This window comes from Rhyacophila brunnea, unplaced genomic scaffold (assembly GCF_057557595.1).
Source record: "Rhyacophila brunnea isolate RB1 unplaced genomic scaffold, BYU_Rbru_1.0 scaffold_1, whole genome shotgun sequence".
NCBI lineage: Eukaryota > Metazoa > Arthropoda > Insecta > Trichoptera > Rhyacophilidae > Rhyacophila > Rhyacophila brunnea.
In genome coordinates this window covers 49,083,763-49,101,843 of record NW_028232751.1, presented here as the reverse complement: position 1 = coordinate 49,101,843, position 18,081 = coordinate 49,083,763, and the positions used below count along the sequence as shown (strand labels likewise).

The 18,081-nt window shown below is 29.7% G+C and overlaps 1 protein-coding gene across 1 annotated transcript in view; it reads right to left on the bottom strand.

The window, feature by feature from the left end:
* Positions 1–16,973, bottom strand: part of Dhc1 (dynein axonemal heavy chain 1) — a 179,887-nt gene extending 162,914 nt beyond the window's left edge. Inside the window, exon 1 of the mRNA XM_085945803.1 lies at positions 16,848–16,973. Within this exon, the coding sequence (XP_085801929.1) occupies positions 16,848–16,973 (126 nt within the window). The remainder of the gene's footprint in view (positions 1–16,847) is intronic.
* Positions 16,974–18,081: the final 1,108 nt, after the last annotated feature.

Genomic DNA, 18,081 nt, shown 5'->3' with positions numbered 1-18,081 from the left:
TATCAGCTTTTAATGAATGCATTTCAATGCAATGCAATGCAACACTATTCATTCAAGAATATTTTTATATTGCAATAATTTATCGTGAATTTTTATTTAATTGGCAGACAAAAATACCTGACTGTTTATCGGTGCAATAAATTATGGCTTGCTCTATTCTCAGATTTTTTATATCAAAATACACAAATCGTATAGACTGTGAAAGTTATTCGTGATATTTCATTATCATTACATTCATAGACGTCTGCTAGGTCATGCTACATCGCGTAATGTATCAGGATTATTAAACGTTTCAAATATTATCTTTGCATAATGAATACTCAGTTCTGGCACGCTACGGTTACTTGCCTATTCAAATAAGTCTGTCATACGCTGACATTCTTAGACAATAATGGTATGTACCTACGCGATAACTTGATACAGGTAAATAGTATAGCCGGAAGAGTTGTCGAAATGGAAATTAATCGACTTCACCGAATAAATATTTTGATTTTTTTTTTAAATTTAAGTCAATGAAAATAATTTGGATACAATTTTTTTGTCGATTTCCTATTTAACTAATACGATGCAGTGGCGAAGGGTGAAGGTAGGCTGTTAAGATCCGACATATATATTCTACAATAAACTTTGTCAGTCATACATGTTTGTTTTCATTGAACTAAGTCTACAATTTACAGATGGTGTCAGTTATTTTTTTTAAATTCAATTAAACACTGCGAAAACCAAGCCAGTAGATAATAGTCAAAAAATAACCCTCTATAAAATATTTTAAATTTTGGCATTAAACCACACATAATTTTGGATATTTTATAGATAGAAATATTTTTTATCCATTATAGTTTGGTTTAGGCAGGGCTTAATGAATTGAATATATTATATATAAATGAACCAACAATACAACAATGCAACAATGTAATATGTATTCTTAATTTAACGAAAACTAATAAATATTAATAAAAAAGTGCGCACAATTTTGTCGTATCGCCCAAAATATACCAAAACTTTTATGGTTAGGTTTAGGCAAGGTTTAATTGATTTAAAAAAAAAGCAATCGATGCCATCTGTAAAGTGTAGTCTTAGTTCAATAAAAACAAATACGTATGACCAACAAAGTTTAATGTGCGCTATTTATGACGGATTTTAACAGCCTACCTCCACCCTTCGCCACTGATACAATGTAATGTTCTTAACATAGAATGTTTCCCCATCTAGTGTCATATCCTACCAGAAGATCTTTCTTTTATTGTCTGCTACCTGGAACAGTTCGGTGTAGCACACATAATAGAATATAATAAATATAATTCCGATAGGCTATATACCAATACAGTACATTTTGACGGATGGTTTTGAATGTGTGAGTGTCCTACGAAAATGAATTACACATTATAGAGTGCAATAGTGTGTAATACATCAATATTAAATGAGCGTCAATGCATAAACCGTGAACAGTTGTCAGTATTCGACGTATGACGTATTCTTGACACGTGTTTAAATTTATTCCGTATTCTTCCTTACTCGAGATCGCTTGCCTGCTTCTCCTTACCCGTTAGGTGTTTCAGTTCCCATTATTTCTGAGTTCCCTGGTGTACCAACACTTCAATTATGGAAGTTTTTAAGCCAAGAAATACTTTGCCTTTCTCTGATTTGTTAACCATTGATATAATGAATTGAACAAACTTAGGAAAACATAAATACTGTGTATTACATTCGTTTTAAATCTCGAGTAGGGAGAAATGTCAGTTAAACTTAGACACGTGTAAAAGAATATGTAATTTTCAATAGTTACATCTGTATCGTACTATACAGTATGCACTTAAATTTTTCACGTTAACGGCCCACGTGCTCGTCGTAGGTCAAAATTGAGTTTTTATTGTATTTTCAAACCATGATCCTGGACACTCCTTAAACGTTGTAGATAATCTATTTATATAATTTTGAAGCCTTATTATCCTTTATAGTTATTTTAAACATTTGATGACTGCATAAAGTATTTTTGTTACATAAAATAGTATTCTTTTAAACCTCTCGCTCTAATGTTTTAGAATATAGTCATATTTCGGTACATAACTGTGCAGTGGTATTAAGATTTTTTACGTTTATTAATTTTTAAACGCATTTATGAAACCATTAGTATAATTTATTTCGACATAATTTTTGTAAAATATTCACGATAAAAATTATATTGATAATCTCTGTGATCTCAAAGTTGACAAGAATTAGGCATTTTATTATTCAAAAAATCGGCAAGATTAACACATTTGAAGATGATTCTAAAGATACTTATTATAAGCTATGTCTTTGACAATTCAAGTGTGATAAACATCTTATGAATAATGATTGTTTTATAATAATTATTGACCTAAGAATAAGGTAGTGTTTTTTTGAAATACGCCATTTCTTTTGTCATTCCCCAGTGGTCAAGCTACAACATACGGTCGTAGCCATAAATTGACAAACTATAATTAAAGTAGGGAGTAAAATGATATTGACGCGCGTGTTTCTCGCCTTAGACGCGACTGACTGACTATTACATTTTTATCTTATTTTTCGTGTATAGGAAAATTATTATACTATTGCCCTTTCATAGTTTATGTGACCGAGATACCTATTGTAATTGTCTGGTTTCGATACAACGCAGAAGTTTTCGTTCCTTTCTCATTCTGTTGAGAAGTCTTCGAGAGGGTCAACGTTTATCATTCTATCAGTCTAATGAATTTTGAGGATTTTGCAGCCATAAGGTACCAACTTTCCTTGATGTGTCCTTACCTACGTGTCATAGAAATGAATAAAGAGGAAATAACTGCGTACCATACGCTACCTCAGCTGTAGATTGAGGTCTCGTTTAAGAAGGAAGTATCATACTTTGAAAAGACGCTCTCGATCTTACAATTTTTATTTAAATAAGAATACTTCCTGTACAACTTGTCTTATTATGGCATTAGTAACAGAGAAATTTATTCTTCCACATATTGTACAACGTTTTTCTTAGCTCGTATTCTTATTTGTCTGGTGGTTCTTTGTCCGGTACATATCTTGCAATCGATTTGTAACTAACTTCCCGACTAGCTAGACATTTGAAACTATCAGAATATATATAAAAAAAACTCTAGAATATATCAGAACACGATGCCAATGCATTTTTTTAATACTTTTAGCCATCTTTAAGTAGAATTGAATTCATTTTCAGTTAATTCTGTTTTGTATGAAAAGTTATTTCGACACCATTATTGGTTGGTAAGGGTCTGGGGTCCTAGCAACTAAATTATCAATATATACGTGCGTTACTATGGAAATCAATATGACATGTCAAAATGACATTTCAGTATTATTTCTCTCAAGTAAAAATGTTTTTGATCGTTTAAGCTAGTCAAGTCAAGTCAAGTTTATATGATTCAACAGAAAATTTTAAAACGTTGTATATAAAAACTTCTTTTTATCTTGTAATTATTTTTAATAATTACAAAGAATGGAATAGTACAAAAAAATGGAATACTCCCACTTCATTGAAATGGAAAAGTAAATAAAATCTTAATTCCATTAGAATTTAAATTCAAATTCCATCAAGTACCCTCGGTCGATAGTATTAGTATTACGAAGAATAGGTGAAGAATAATATTTTAGGCTACATTAATATATTTTTTTTAAATGAAAATCTATTTTTTACTATTTTGCTTTATCTTTTTTGCTTCGGTAATCAGGGTCAAACACATATTTAAAAACAATATGTTACCCACGGTTTCAGTGACGGGTAGTCTACCAACAATGCCACCATGCGGGTGCAAAATATTATACATTTCTCTTGTTGAACATTGCTACTAGGTATAACTAAATATTGTTTCCATTATGATATCAATACTATCGAACGAAGGTACTTGATGGAATTTTGGTTTCCATTATGGCTTTGAGTGTTAACAGATTCGGATTTTCCTTCACCATTCGCCACAAATTCTTACTTACTTTTTGCCATTTACCTTGGAACGACAAATTTAATAGATATACTGAATGGAAAGTCTTTTAAAATAACCTTCACACTGTGGAAACCCACACGCTTCACATATGATCAAAAATTACGCTGTTTAAATTTACTTGAACTACGAAGAGATTTTTATTAAAATGATTATTTTATTGGTGTCATTCGTTGAATCGTGTATCTTTGTTTCCCTTTCGTTGATAATACATTTCGAAATTCTCCTAGCATAGAGAAAATTGTAGGGCAATTCAATGTAGTGACATTTAGCTATTTGGTTTAGAATTTATTTTTATTTATCTTTTTCCTCATTGCATTTCAGATATTCAACTACAAAGTTATATTATTTATTCGAATTTGACGATTTTAAATCATGAAGGCCGTTGGATGTTCTTGTTTCACTGTTTATATTTTATCTAATAAAAATATATTATAATATGATTTGGAAAGTCAAAGTTTCGTTACATAATAATAATCGAAACCAACCTTATTGTAGTGACGTAAAAAATATGACATAAAACAGCTATACATAAATTACAATATGTATACAAGCAATGTAAACACAATGTAAAAAACTAGCTGTGTAACGACGATTTTAAAAGTAAAACTATTTACGCCTGATTCAAGATGATTCCCGGATAATCTGTGACATAAAGCCGTCATGATTTACTAAGTATACGGAATAAAAATTATGGAAGACGGACGGAGTCTACTCATAACTAATAACTAATAAAAAAAAAAAACATAAAGATAACTCAGTCACACAATGGCCGGAATAGTGCAATTATAGCGCGCGCGCCTGCTAATCACAATGTATATAATTATATGAGTTATCTTTATGTTTTTTTTTAAATCAATTATAATAAATTGTAAAAAATATATACAATATGTTATTGCATCAATAATTTATTGATGATGATGAAATTAAAATTTTAACGTTTTTCCAAGACTCTGCTTTATGGAATAAAACTATTACCATAGACGCAAACCAATTTATTATGGATTTTTTAAAGTAATAGTTTGTTTCAATTTTTAGAGATGGAAAAATAAAATTATTTTTGTCTTTTTTTCTAATAAAAGTCTGCATATTCGAGTGGTGAGAAAAACAAAAACAATCACTTCTGTCATTCATTTTGAAAGATATTGTTATTATTACGTAGTTTAGTTAAATATTTTATAAAACCAACTTGCATGTAGGCATTTTCATATAATTAATTTACTGTATATCTATATGAAAGATAATCTGATAAAGATTACTATGTCTAATGAAATGCAAGATGAATGCAGTGTCCTTAGAGGACGCATATTCCATTATATACTATGGTTTCATTCAGCATAATCACTGGGACCTCACCATTGAACTAAAATTACGAGTAGAGAAGGACAGGGCTGCTTTTATACGACTGAGGAAAAACCGTGTGGCCATAACCTAAACCTAGGACTAGGGATTATAATGATAGCTAGACTAGTCCATGGGGTATGGAAACTAGTAGAAACAATTCTCAGAATGCTTTTGAAATATGAATGTATAAATGCATGCTCTATCATTTGGAAAGACAAAGCTACGAATGTCGAAGTTAAACAAAAATCAAATAAATAATCACAGAAGTCAAAACTAGAAGGTTGACACACTTTGGCCATATCATGTGGCATCCTAAGAACCATCAGCTGATGTATTATATCATGTAAGTGAAGATTTCCGTTAAGTGAGGTCCTAGTAGCAGAAAAAAATGTTCTGGTCTAAGTATCTCAGAAATTGGTTTGATCTCTATGCTCCATCTCTATTGAGAGCAGATAAGATAGCTGAAATTATGCTTACATCTGATAATGAATATTTCACAGAAAAAAGAAGACGAATGAAAACACGTACAAGTCACACTGCAGATTTATTTTTTTACAAACTTGACGCAAAATTTTGTTTTAAATTTAATTTTGCATGTTACGCACTGATATAAAAACGCATTGAATCAGTATTATAAGCCTAAAATGTGTTTTTATACAATGATTATTTGTACGAATAATATCGTAAAATAACTGTATGTAATTGTAATGTAAGTATTTAACTATCACAGAACAGAAATAGAAATGTAAAAGCTATCGCCATGGACCAAAGTTCTGAAGCAGGGTAGTTTATGGCCTGACCGTCATAAAACCGCTTTAACTGTTCCCAAAGATTGATAGCACGTTTCATTAACGTGATAAACTAAACTAGTATATTTTTTAACACGTGTTAAGTTTTTCCCATAGTTTTTAGAGATATTTAGCCTGTTATACCACACCCAGTAGGGTAAGCCAGTTCCCATTCATTTTGTGTTTCCTGGTAACTATTTAATCAATCCATGAATTTTAAGAGCAGATAAATATGTGTTATTTATAAATACACAATGCATTCAATGCATTATCACAGAACATTATTTTTTTTATAGTTACCAAATCAAAAAGTAGTTGGTTGACGCAGAAGTGGTAATTTACCATATTACATTTATTATTACTAAATGTAAAAGAATTAACAATGATTGATATTACAGTAATTAGTCAAACACACTAGTCACCATCTTTTATTTGTTTAAAATAATATACCTACAATTATTATTATATTCGATTATTTTATTCCAGTGTGTTATTAAATAAAATTAAAGGTTTTATATAACAATGTGTTTGTTAGAAATTATGGATTAATAATTTATTTATTTAATAACTAATATTCTAAATATTATGTTTAATTTCATTAAAGGAAATAATATTTTTGCTTATTTATATATTTAACATATAATATATTACATACACTTTACAAACATTTAAATTAGTTTGATTGATGTAATGATATGACAATTTTATTGTAAACAAATTACTTATTAATATTATTGAATTGACGTTTACGTTTACGTGGTAATAATATTTTGTACATGGAAATATTCTGGCAATGTGTTTTTAATCAGATACAGCTATCAACATAAGAATTAACTTAACATTAAACAATTTAAAAAACGATATTTTGAAAAAAAAAATGTAGTAATATAAAAAGGTGTGAGAGTGTAGTCGGATTTAGAATTTCACTGTGATCGTAGTTATACACGACTGGATAGAAAACTAGCGTATAGTATGTAAGAAAGGTGTTTATATTACATTATTATGATTAATCGATTATTAACACAAAGTTAAGACAATGGAATGGGTGAATAATATATTCTTATGTATCTCACTTACCATATGATTAATAAATTTGGCAACGCACATCATGTTTGCTTGCTTTGATGATACACCGAAGAAAACTAACTGGCTCTGAACTGGTGGGTTGTTGGTTTGCAATATTTTAAAGGTTTTTGATAGGTGGGTAAAAATATATATAAGCCATGCCTGTCACACAATAGCTATATGCTCGTGGTGACAACCCGTGATACGCGACTTTTTCACTTTCATCTCGCCCGAGCGCAATCATAATACCACAGCTTATTTTTTCAACAAGAAAACGTCATAATATTTTAATCGAGTAAATTAGATTTTTTTTTTAAATATAATTTCGTTTTATAAATGGAATTACTCGTGGTATAGTAATATGAAGAACACAGGTCTCTAAATTCACAGGCAGTGGGTTATAATCTGACAGCTCAATATAAGCATTTTTTGCAATAATTGTTTGATTCCAAAAGATATAATGGCCATTAAACATTTCATCGTCAAAATATATATAAATAATTAACTTCCAGAGGAGACTGCTAAAATATAACTTACATTTTAGAATTATTTAGAAAATACAATTAATAGTAATTCTACAAATTTCTTATTTTTTTGATATTTATTTTAGTATTTACTATAGACAATTTTATTTATAACACAATAGGTAATTTAAAATAGCACTAACTAAATAAAGTGGCTGAACGGCTAACGGGTCGGTTTATAATATTGTGGGTTTCAGGTTCGAATCCTGGGTCTGGCCAATACACAAATTGTTTTTAAATGAGAGTCAAAGCATGGACCTAACAGGTTAAGCAAATGGCTATTTATCATAAAAACAAAAATCTGCAAACCTCCACTCTTTGGAGGACTATACTATTATCTTCTTAGGATCGGAAATGGTTAAAAAAGAGGAGTTGATATTTTTGATTTAATTGTACTATAACAATTAATACTAGGATATAACTGAGTACACAAGAATCAACCTATTGTATTAACATTATCAGGTAAAGTAAATAAACATTTCGAAGAATGTGCAGTGCATATTAGCCTTAAAAAATTGGAGGTAATATAATCATTTTTTTGTATGTGAAGTGCTTCTTAGTCATTTGCCTAATCTATTGGAATGCTTTAGATAATCTGAACACATATTAATAAATGATAATACAATAATTGAAACAGTTCAGATAAATTGTATTAATTACTTTTATTCAATCATCCCATTTCCTTGCAATATAATACATGTTTATTTTGGAGATAGTTACGATCTTGCTACTATATCAATGTCCGCTATTTGTATCTAGTATGTAAGCTTATTTTCAACATCGTTTTACTGTACCTACTTTATATACTTTTTCAAAATATATTAGGCAGGCACAATAAAATCCTAGGTAGATATATGTATCGCATTCTCGAAGGAATTCATATAAAAAATACCTAACGTTTCAAGAAAGTTTCCATACAATTAAAATGATAAAGACTCAAAGTTTTCTTTACAAAGGCAATAACTGTTTCTCATAATAATATTATGGTATTTAACTGAAAGTTCCACAAAAGTGCTATGCAATTTCGTTAAGTTATTACATCAATATGACGCTTTCGCTCTCGGTTGAGCAAAATTGATGTCAGTTATGGCAACTTTTAAAACACATACCTACCGTTATATAAATTGATACACATATTATTATGTCACATGAAAAGTAAAGACTTGCCTGCTAGAATTGATGTAGCATATTGGATCGAGAATAGTCAGTAGCGTGTAATAATTAGAGTTTAAGTTCTGCAGGGTAAAAGTTCTTATGTCGCGTTTTTACTAAGTTAAGATTTTAATGCCAATATGTGTAAAGAATAATTGTGCTCTAATATTTTGTATCTCAATTTTGTCACATTCAAGCAAAATAAATATATATTTGAATTTGTAGAAATAGCTTCAATTGAGAAAATCATTTTTAACTCCAAGTAAAATTACTTATTCAAAACATTAAATATAACACAATATCAAAAACTTAATTAAACATAAATAATGAAAAAAAGATGCACCAATTAACTTGTAAACAAAAGTATTTGGTTGGGCCATTTATGTTCCCATTCTACTCCTTATCTCCTCACCCACCTCCTAATCCCTAGTGTTATTGTTACCAGACATTCAATAAGCAATGAGGGGTCATGAGAGACGGTGTTACAAAGAACATTCAGTTGCATCTTGACAGCGGACGCGTGCGGGCTTCTAACAGCTTTCCGTCGCTTAAGTGATTGACTCAATAGTTACATAGATACAGACTCATTCATAAACTATCATCACCATTCATATACCGTCACATATAATTCATAAAACTGTATCACAAAGTGCGGGAGTGTACAAACCGGGTGACCCAAAACAACGATACCGCCCGAGTGATAGTTGAAACCAGACCACGGAGCCATCAAACATCATCAGAAAGATCAGTATCTGGCATTCTGTTCCATCGCCACCGCCACTAGATCCGACTTTCTCATCATCCCTTAAAATAATTACAGTCAACTGTGATTAATTTAAAAACCGATTATCTCAACTACAACAAAGCTAACTTAAGCACTTTTCCCCCGAAATAACATAATATTATGTAGTTGTTACTGACTGGTAAAAATAAAATATTATGATCTGATTTGATAAGTTTTAGTATTTTTTAAAAGGCCTATTTGCGACATTCATGATTCATCTATATTTAATCTGACTCATTTTTACAAGCAGTATATTTACGAGTTTTTTTTTGGCAAACTGAAATAACATTTTTGTGATTTTAATTTTAAATTAAACAATGAGTTTATTTAATTGAGGTGGAATAGTTGCAGACTGGTCGCCTCTAAAGGCGCATGTCCCACATTTTTATTCCGCATCTGGGAAAAATTCACGTTGGTTTTGTTAATGTGTGTTTCAAGCATTCAATCGATTTGACGAATGACTAATAAATATTTTCAAAAATAATTCTGCATTTTTGAAGATTGAGCTGTGGAGCAAAAATAGTAAATTACTCAGATTTTATATAAAAAATTTGTATCTAATCAATTATAAATTAATGGACTAACATTTTTACAATAATATAAAATCAAGGTTTATTGAAAACGTTCAGTAAGTTTATAATAATTAAAGTATCTAAATAAATGACAATTTTCCAATACAAATCAGATCTTCTGACGTGTAAAGATATATGCTATATTCTATATCGTAGTTTGACGTCAGCCATAATAAATCAACGTATTAGATCCACGCATTTGCTCTTAACATAATAAACATTGGTCGAAAATAAATATAAATTTAACCGAACTGTGAAACTCATAGACGTTACCTATGTAATATGATCGCGTATTATATATTTTTTATCAATTTAAGTGCATTTAAAAAAATGCTGTATTCTATATTATTTCAACCATTTATTTTATTTGATAATTTTCGTTATAGTTGATAATACTGTCCACTAGTGTATACTAGTGTATACAGATTTGCAGTGTTATTAAATCCTCTTCTTGGTATACCACTGTGATGTGAAACGATGTTACCTACTTTAGAATAAACTTTTTAAACATTCTTATAAATAAATTTTTGGTTTACATACATTTAATGATATTTATTTCTCAACAGTGAATGTTTCACATTTAAAAAATCAATAATTGATATAGGTAAGTATACATTTACAATCAAAATTACATGTAAAAACATTAAATTATTTTATTTATCACAGCGCGAAACATTAAAAATTATAACCAAATTGCAATAATTCATATATTTTGATAATTCTAATATTAATTAAAATATGAGTACTTATGCATATTATGTATGGTGACAAAGGTAAAATTTCTGGTATTGCTCTCCATTCTCGGACATTCAATCTTCCACATTATTCTTAGCACATGTGTTCTGACGTTTATTGCACAATACTTTTTTTATCGTAGTGCGGCTGATTTTGTCATATTGAATCGGTGAAATTCAATTCAACACAACATATTCTGTCGTACGGCGAAATGTAGTTTTACTATTTTACTGGTGTACAAGCAAAGAACAGATTCATAAATAGAATTCAGATAGGCTATATCCCAATACACTACATCTTGAAACAGAGTTTTGAATGTGTGAGTGTACTATGAAAATGAAATAAACATTATAGACGTGCAATAGTGTGGAATGCAACCTTCAAATAGTGCAGTTTTCAGAACGAAGGACTAGCTTAATATAACGAATTCTTGACACGTGCTCAAGTTTATTCCATATTCTTCCACATTCGAGATCTGCTGCCTGTTACTCCACATCCGTTAGATACTTCAGTTCCCGTTAATTCTGTTATTAATTCCCTGTGTACAAGCATGTCATGTGTTACGTCAAAAATTCAAAACAGCATTCAAGAGAGTTGCGAGTTTTCGTACGTTCCGTCAACGTTCAAGTCGTATATATTATTTATGTGTGACTTTTTTTACTTTGCACACCGGTGGGATTCAATCTACCGTATATAAAAAGCTTCTACAGCATCAATTACATTGAGCTTCTTTACGAGCTGTTTGTTGGCGAATTTAAAAGCCGGCGATTCAGCTACTGCGATTTGATGATTACACACAAAATTTTCCATTCGCTGAGAAGCCACAAGCCAGCGACTATTTTGACAGAACGTAGGTAGTTCGTTTTTTTACCGGGATGTTGCTACTGCGCTCTACTGCGCAGACGCAGTAGACCCACACGCCGGCGTGTAGCATGTAAGACCGGCTTTCAACTTTTCTCGGTAGAGTGTTTACAACCTGCTTGTTAGCTTGTTCGATGATTACACTGGGCGACTTTACAGGCAGATTATAAATTCGCCAACAAACAGCTCGTAAAGAAGCTCAATGTAACTGACGCTTAAGACATGTAAAGTAATGATACATAAATAATACTATGTTGCATTTATGTTATAAAATTCGTGTTTGCTTTATTATCGGCAATATTCCACCATACCTTCGAGTGGATGGAAAGTTATGTCAATTTTTTTAGACTAAATTTAGACTAATCCCTACTCTAGCAAACGGCTGTATTGAAAGTCGTTTGAATACTGTACATATTAAATTTGTTCTATATATGAGTGAATGTATTCAGTAATCAACATGGTATCGTTACTATTTATAGCGAAATATATATACATATATACTGTAGTGAACGGAAACGGGTTTATAGGGTATGCACGTCACTGAAGAGTTTTTTTAACTCCCCATGTAAGCACTTAAACGTCCACAGCTATTGTGTGAACTATATACACAATCTAAATGCGCTCCAATTCAATTATCGTAGATTCTAACAATGGAATAGTTAAAAAAAATGAGGGTTGAAAAAATGTGTTTTTTACAACAAAATAATTTAAAATTTTGTCACCCCTAAAACCACACACGTGTTTTGCAGAACACGCACTCCTTGAAGATATATCACCTCATAAATCTAAAGATAGACAAGTAAGTCATAATAGAAAAAAATATTTACAATATTCTTTTGATGGTATAGAAATTTCTATATTTTCTGCCCCATTACTTGCTACCCTCACGCATATCGTAGCACGCGAACACTTTGTTGACTACTACTATCTTATCAAATGGATTATAGATTGCTTAAAATAACTTTTACGCCTTAAAAGGTTCTTTTGTTAACTCACTTTGATTAAATACAAAAAGGTCGAAATACAACATATTAATTACTTAATTGACAAACTAAATTGTCGCACATCCAATCACAAGGCCAGAATAACTCCATAATTATATCAAGGTTGCTAATTTAAAAAGGCGTAAGGGACTTTTTTTACTTAAAATTAGTTATTTTTAAGGATATTGAACCTTTATTAACTATTTTTTATATTCAACGAATAATTCACAAGATTTAAGAATGTAACATTCTAATTATTGAATATACATACTTTTGAAAACACTTCAGAGAAAATATATTATAACCAATAGAAAAAATCTTTTTGAAAAAAATAAGACACCCCACCCCGCACGAATCAAACCTGCATCTCTCGGGTATCGCGCTCATGCACATAGACCACTATGCTAAAGGCGTCATACTGAATTGCAACAAATTTAACTAATGGCTTTTAATACTCTCTGAAGCGTTTTCCAAATTGAGCTACTGTCGGTTAGTAATTAAAGCAATACCTACTTTGATTTAAAATACAAAAAATGCGTCAGAGAATATTAAAAGCCATTAGTTAAAATTTGTTGCAATTAAGTATGACTCCTTTAGTATATTGGTATATGTGCATGGGCGCGATACCCGAGATATGCAGGTTCGATTATTGAGCTCTTGAAATGGGATTTGAGAGCAAGAATTTGCATGAGTTTTAATGGCACTGTTCAAGACACCGCTTAAAATGATTTCATTCACACTTACATCATTATTTGAATTTGGAAAAAGTTTTTTTTAAATCAATACAACATCTAGGAATTAGGAGTGGAAACAAAGATTACATTAAATTTGATGTTCAAATTGCGATTGATTGTACTATTAATTTCTCCTAATTGTTCAGTTTATATTAATTGTATTTTATGCACTCAGTTAACAGCTTATTTTTTCAGTTCAATTGATTCACCCGTAGTAGATACTGTGTTGGTCGAATCTGTGCTTAAAAAAATAATGTTACTTATTCAACTACAAATATGATAATATTACCTTTATAGAGAGTTATATTAATCAAATATTTCTTTGGGCTGTGGCTCATCAAAAAGGTTAAAAAATTTTGAAGTAACTGATATCTAACTTAGTGAGTATTCAAAGAACCTTAGTGGAATTGAAAATAGTTTACACAGTTGGCATATTACATTGAAGACGAAGACAAAAAAGAATATGAAGATAGAGTTTCATAAAACAAAAGCTTGATTTCTCGGTTTGGTTTCTTGTTGGAGAAATGATATTTATTATCGCGGAAAATGCAGGGTTTCTCTATTCTACTATGTTCTATGATCCTTTCCTTTAACGTATAGATTACGACTTTGTGGACGTGTATGTTCTGGCTTTCTTAATTATGATTTTATGTCATGGTCGTTACAGTCCACATTTTCAAATTCAATTAAACAATTTTTTGTAAAAAATGTTATTAATGTATTTTTTAATTATGATATCAACACGACCAAAATACATCCATTTATAGAATTTTAAGTTTGAACCCATGTCATCTACTTTTGTATGTTTAACGATAGCACTATGCTACGGAGGACATGTATTTCGATCTGTGACACATTTATATGCCTGATTTACTTATTATTATATTTTTTACTATACTCTAAACATAATTTATAATACTTGAATAGAACTAACGGTTTGCATGGGAAGTAAATCTGGCCTCTGAGAGTTTCTAAGAATGTGTAAAGTTACCAGAGCATCTTCAACCCGGATACAGTTCTTGATTACCAAATATTGAACACCAATTTTCGTGTTAGGCATACCCACTAAAATGCAATTTTTAACAAAATTTTACAAGCTGAAGAACATAATGTTGCATATAAAAACATTTAGAGCAATACTTTGTAACCATTAGATGTAATACGATAACATTTAATAAAATCTCTTAATAAAATATCACGTTATGATAATGTCATATGCTTTACCTGTAGCGGAAATTGTGAGATAATATACAACAATACAATAAAATAAAAATTCGAATTTAGTCAAAGACATGCAAATACAATGTGTGCTACGGTTTGTAGCTACGATTGTGCTACGAGGCGTAGCGGATGTAGCTCTAGTGCTACGAAACTATATTTTTTGTTCATTACAATAATTGTTATTATTACTTAATAAATAAATACTTATAATTTGATCTAATAACATTATCTTCGTTCTTGAATAAGGCCCAGTGTTTGTATCTCTAGACCGACTACGATACCGTAGGCTCTACGCTTGTAGAGCTTGTAATTATGGCACGGGTTTAAAAACTGAATATTATTTTTATCTTAAGTTTAGAGATATTTATTTGTATAATTCGATAATACTTAATAATGACTAGGTGTGTGTGCTAAAAATGATCAATATAACATGCTATTAGAATAATATTTTAGTAATTATTAATTCGACTGAGTATGGCAGTAGTGTAGCTAAAGATGGTAGTTTTAAAAATGATATGTCGATTGATCCATATTTCATATTAAAATATCCTCAGAATAATTATAGTTGATTTACTACGTATAATAGGTTAGCTATAATATACTAATATACTCAAATATAATAAATTCAATATGTCGACTTCAAAATTTTAGTACCTACTCGGGGTTTTTATGGGTTTGAAATAGAAAATGGATAATTGCTAAATATTGTAATGTTTAAATAAAAAATATTGTTATAATAATTCACAAACGTTCAAAAGTGAAAAATCCACAACATCGTGTATTTAACAGTATTTGAATTCGTGTTTTTTTATATAAGAAATATTGACAAAATTATTTGTAATAAAATATGATTATATCGTTTCTGTGAGATTTTTGTTTATCGAGTGTATTCTATTGAATCGAGGCAGTTTTAAAATTAAGTTTGATATTTTACCACTATAATATTATAGTATACGCTATTACGGCAGACGAGTGGGAACGTGTCCGTGTCCGCCATATGAAGTCATGGGTCACGGGTTCAAATTATATGTCTATCAAGTTTAAATTTTGTTTTTCAATATGTGTTTGACTCAATAGCGCAGACTTAGTACGTCAAATAAGTTGCTAACATCCATTTTTCTTGTAAAATCAAAAAAAACTATTCTGAAACGTTTTCAGTAGGCGGTTGAGATCCAAATCGAATTATTGTAGAGCCAATGGTTAAAACATATACTATAAAATACAGTACATATTATTATATACAATATGATCATTAAATCTAACCACAACTTAAAATATTAGCATAATAATATTGACATTATTGTACATAAGTACATCATCAGTATCAAAGCTTTGGTATAATTATCTATTCTGTTGCAGTCCGGGCAAAAACCATTACATAGTTTTGAAATAATACTCTTTGAATATTAAATTTAAAGGTATATAAAAATTAATTCATTGTTTTATGTTTTTTTCTAATTGGTCCGGTTTAATATTAAAACTACACATTAACTAATTTTTTGTGTAAAATAATTGGATTGTTCAACTAAAAATTGCTATTTTTACTGAAAGTGATATCTGCTTAAACAGAAACGGTACGAGTAGGTATATTGGATATTCTGATTTTAAATTTAAAACAAAATAAAAAGGCTGCTATAAAACTTTAAAATATGTACTAGAATTATAACTATACTATAGAAAATAATACATATTTTAGTGGACACTATAAAATAATATAAACAATCTAAACTCTCTACCAACTAAAATACTACATTATTATCAGATGCTTGCTTCTCTCAGTATCTCTTCAAGTGATTTAAAATTGTATTATTATAAATTATTAGTTTGTATATAGTAACTAGTAGGAGAAAGCATTATATGATATTATTGTGTTATTCAAACATTGTGAGTGGAATTTCTTAACGATTATGAATTACTAATTTACATTACGTCTTATACAACAGATGAATAAATAATTAATAGTGTTGTTTCAACAACAAATTAATAATAATTAATATTTTTTGGATTTAAAATAATCACATTATATGCCTATATCGTAGAAGGTGTCTTGAAACGATTGTTATTTCTTTTCATCGATTATACAAGTTGCTACATTCCCTTCGCGAGGGCATGTACTTACCTTTGGTTGTCTGCCGCCATTTTTAGCCGTTTGTTTATTTTGATAGCTGTCAAGTAATATTTTTGATCCGAATCTTTGAAGAGTTTTCTTTTTCTTTTTCGGTTTCTCATCTTCACTCACACTCATTTTAGTATATCAAAGCTACAATTATAAACTCTTTTGTTAATGAATCTACATATAGCTTTATTTCTTTTACTTTAACGGCACTTCAGCAACACCTGAAGTGTTATAAGCGTAAAATGCAAACTGGTTATGTCACTAAGCGACAAAACTCAATAGAGGACTGTGAAATGTGTTATTATTGATGACTCATATTCAACAGAATCAAATATTTATGTGTTTGGTATTGGTTAGGTATTATCCATAAAAAATCAACAATACTGCACTTTGATAAAGAAAATCATAGTTATTTATAAAATAAATAATACTATCAAGTATCGACTGTGTGTAATTTTTCAATATTATTTTGCATTATGCATGAGGTGTTTTCAAATAATGCAACTTCTTCTTCATTTAGTCGGGCTGAGTCACAGAATATTACTCAAATGGAATAGTATAAAACCTAAATCAATTATCAACGCCAAATTATTATAAAAAGATTTAAGTACATAGTTCATAATTCTCTGATAATCAGATTATAATCAGCCATTTGTATTATTATTTCCACCTCTCTATAAATATGAAGTAGATCACATAAATGATAGCAATCGAATTACGAATGAAATATATAAAAAAACTTTAATGTTCTAATCAATACTGTACATATTATTATTTATAAATTTTCTAAAAAGTAGGTCAATAGATGCGTTCTTCATATTGGTTATTAGAGTACACAAATGAATATACACCTAAAGCCAGTAGTACATTATAAATATATTTTTAAAATATTGTGTATATTTTTTTTATATCTTATAAAATACCATACCGGTCTGATACCAATTTAAGAACTATCAATTAAATTTATATTTAGTATGAATAACTTTTCAAATTAAATGATTTTTTTTACCAATACTCTTTTTGAGGTTTATTTCTACTATTATTTTTTATTAGTATGTAGCATTTTTTAAATAATTTTTTTTATATTTCACTAAGTAAGATCTACCTGTGATATTCTTTTCACAGGTAGATCTAATCTTATCTTTTTCGTTTGTCGCCGTCTTCTATCGAAGATTAACGACAAAATTACAGTACATCTCCCTACCTTGGGCTAGTTGTATCAGACAGAGCGTTAGAG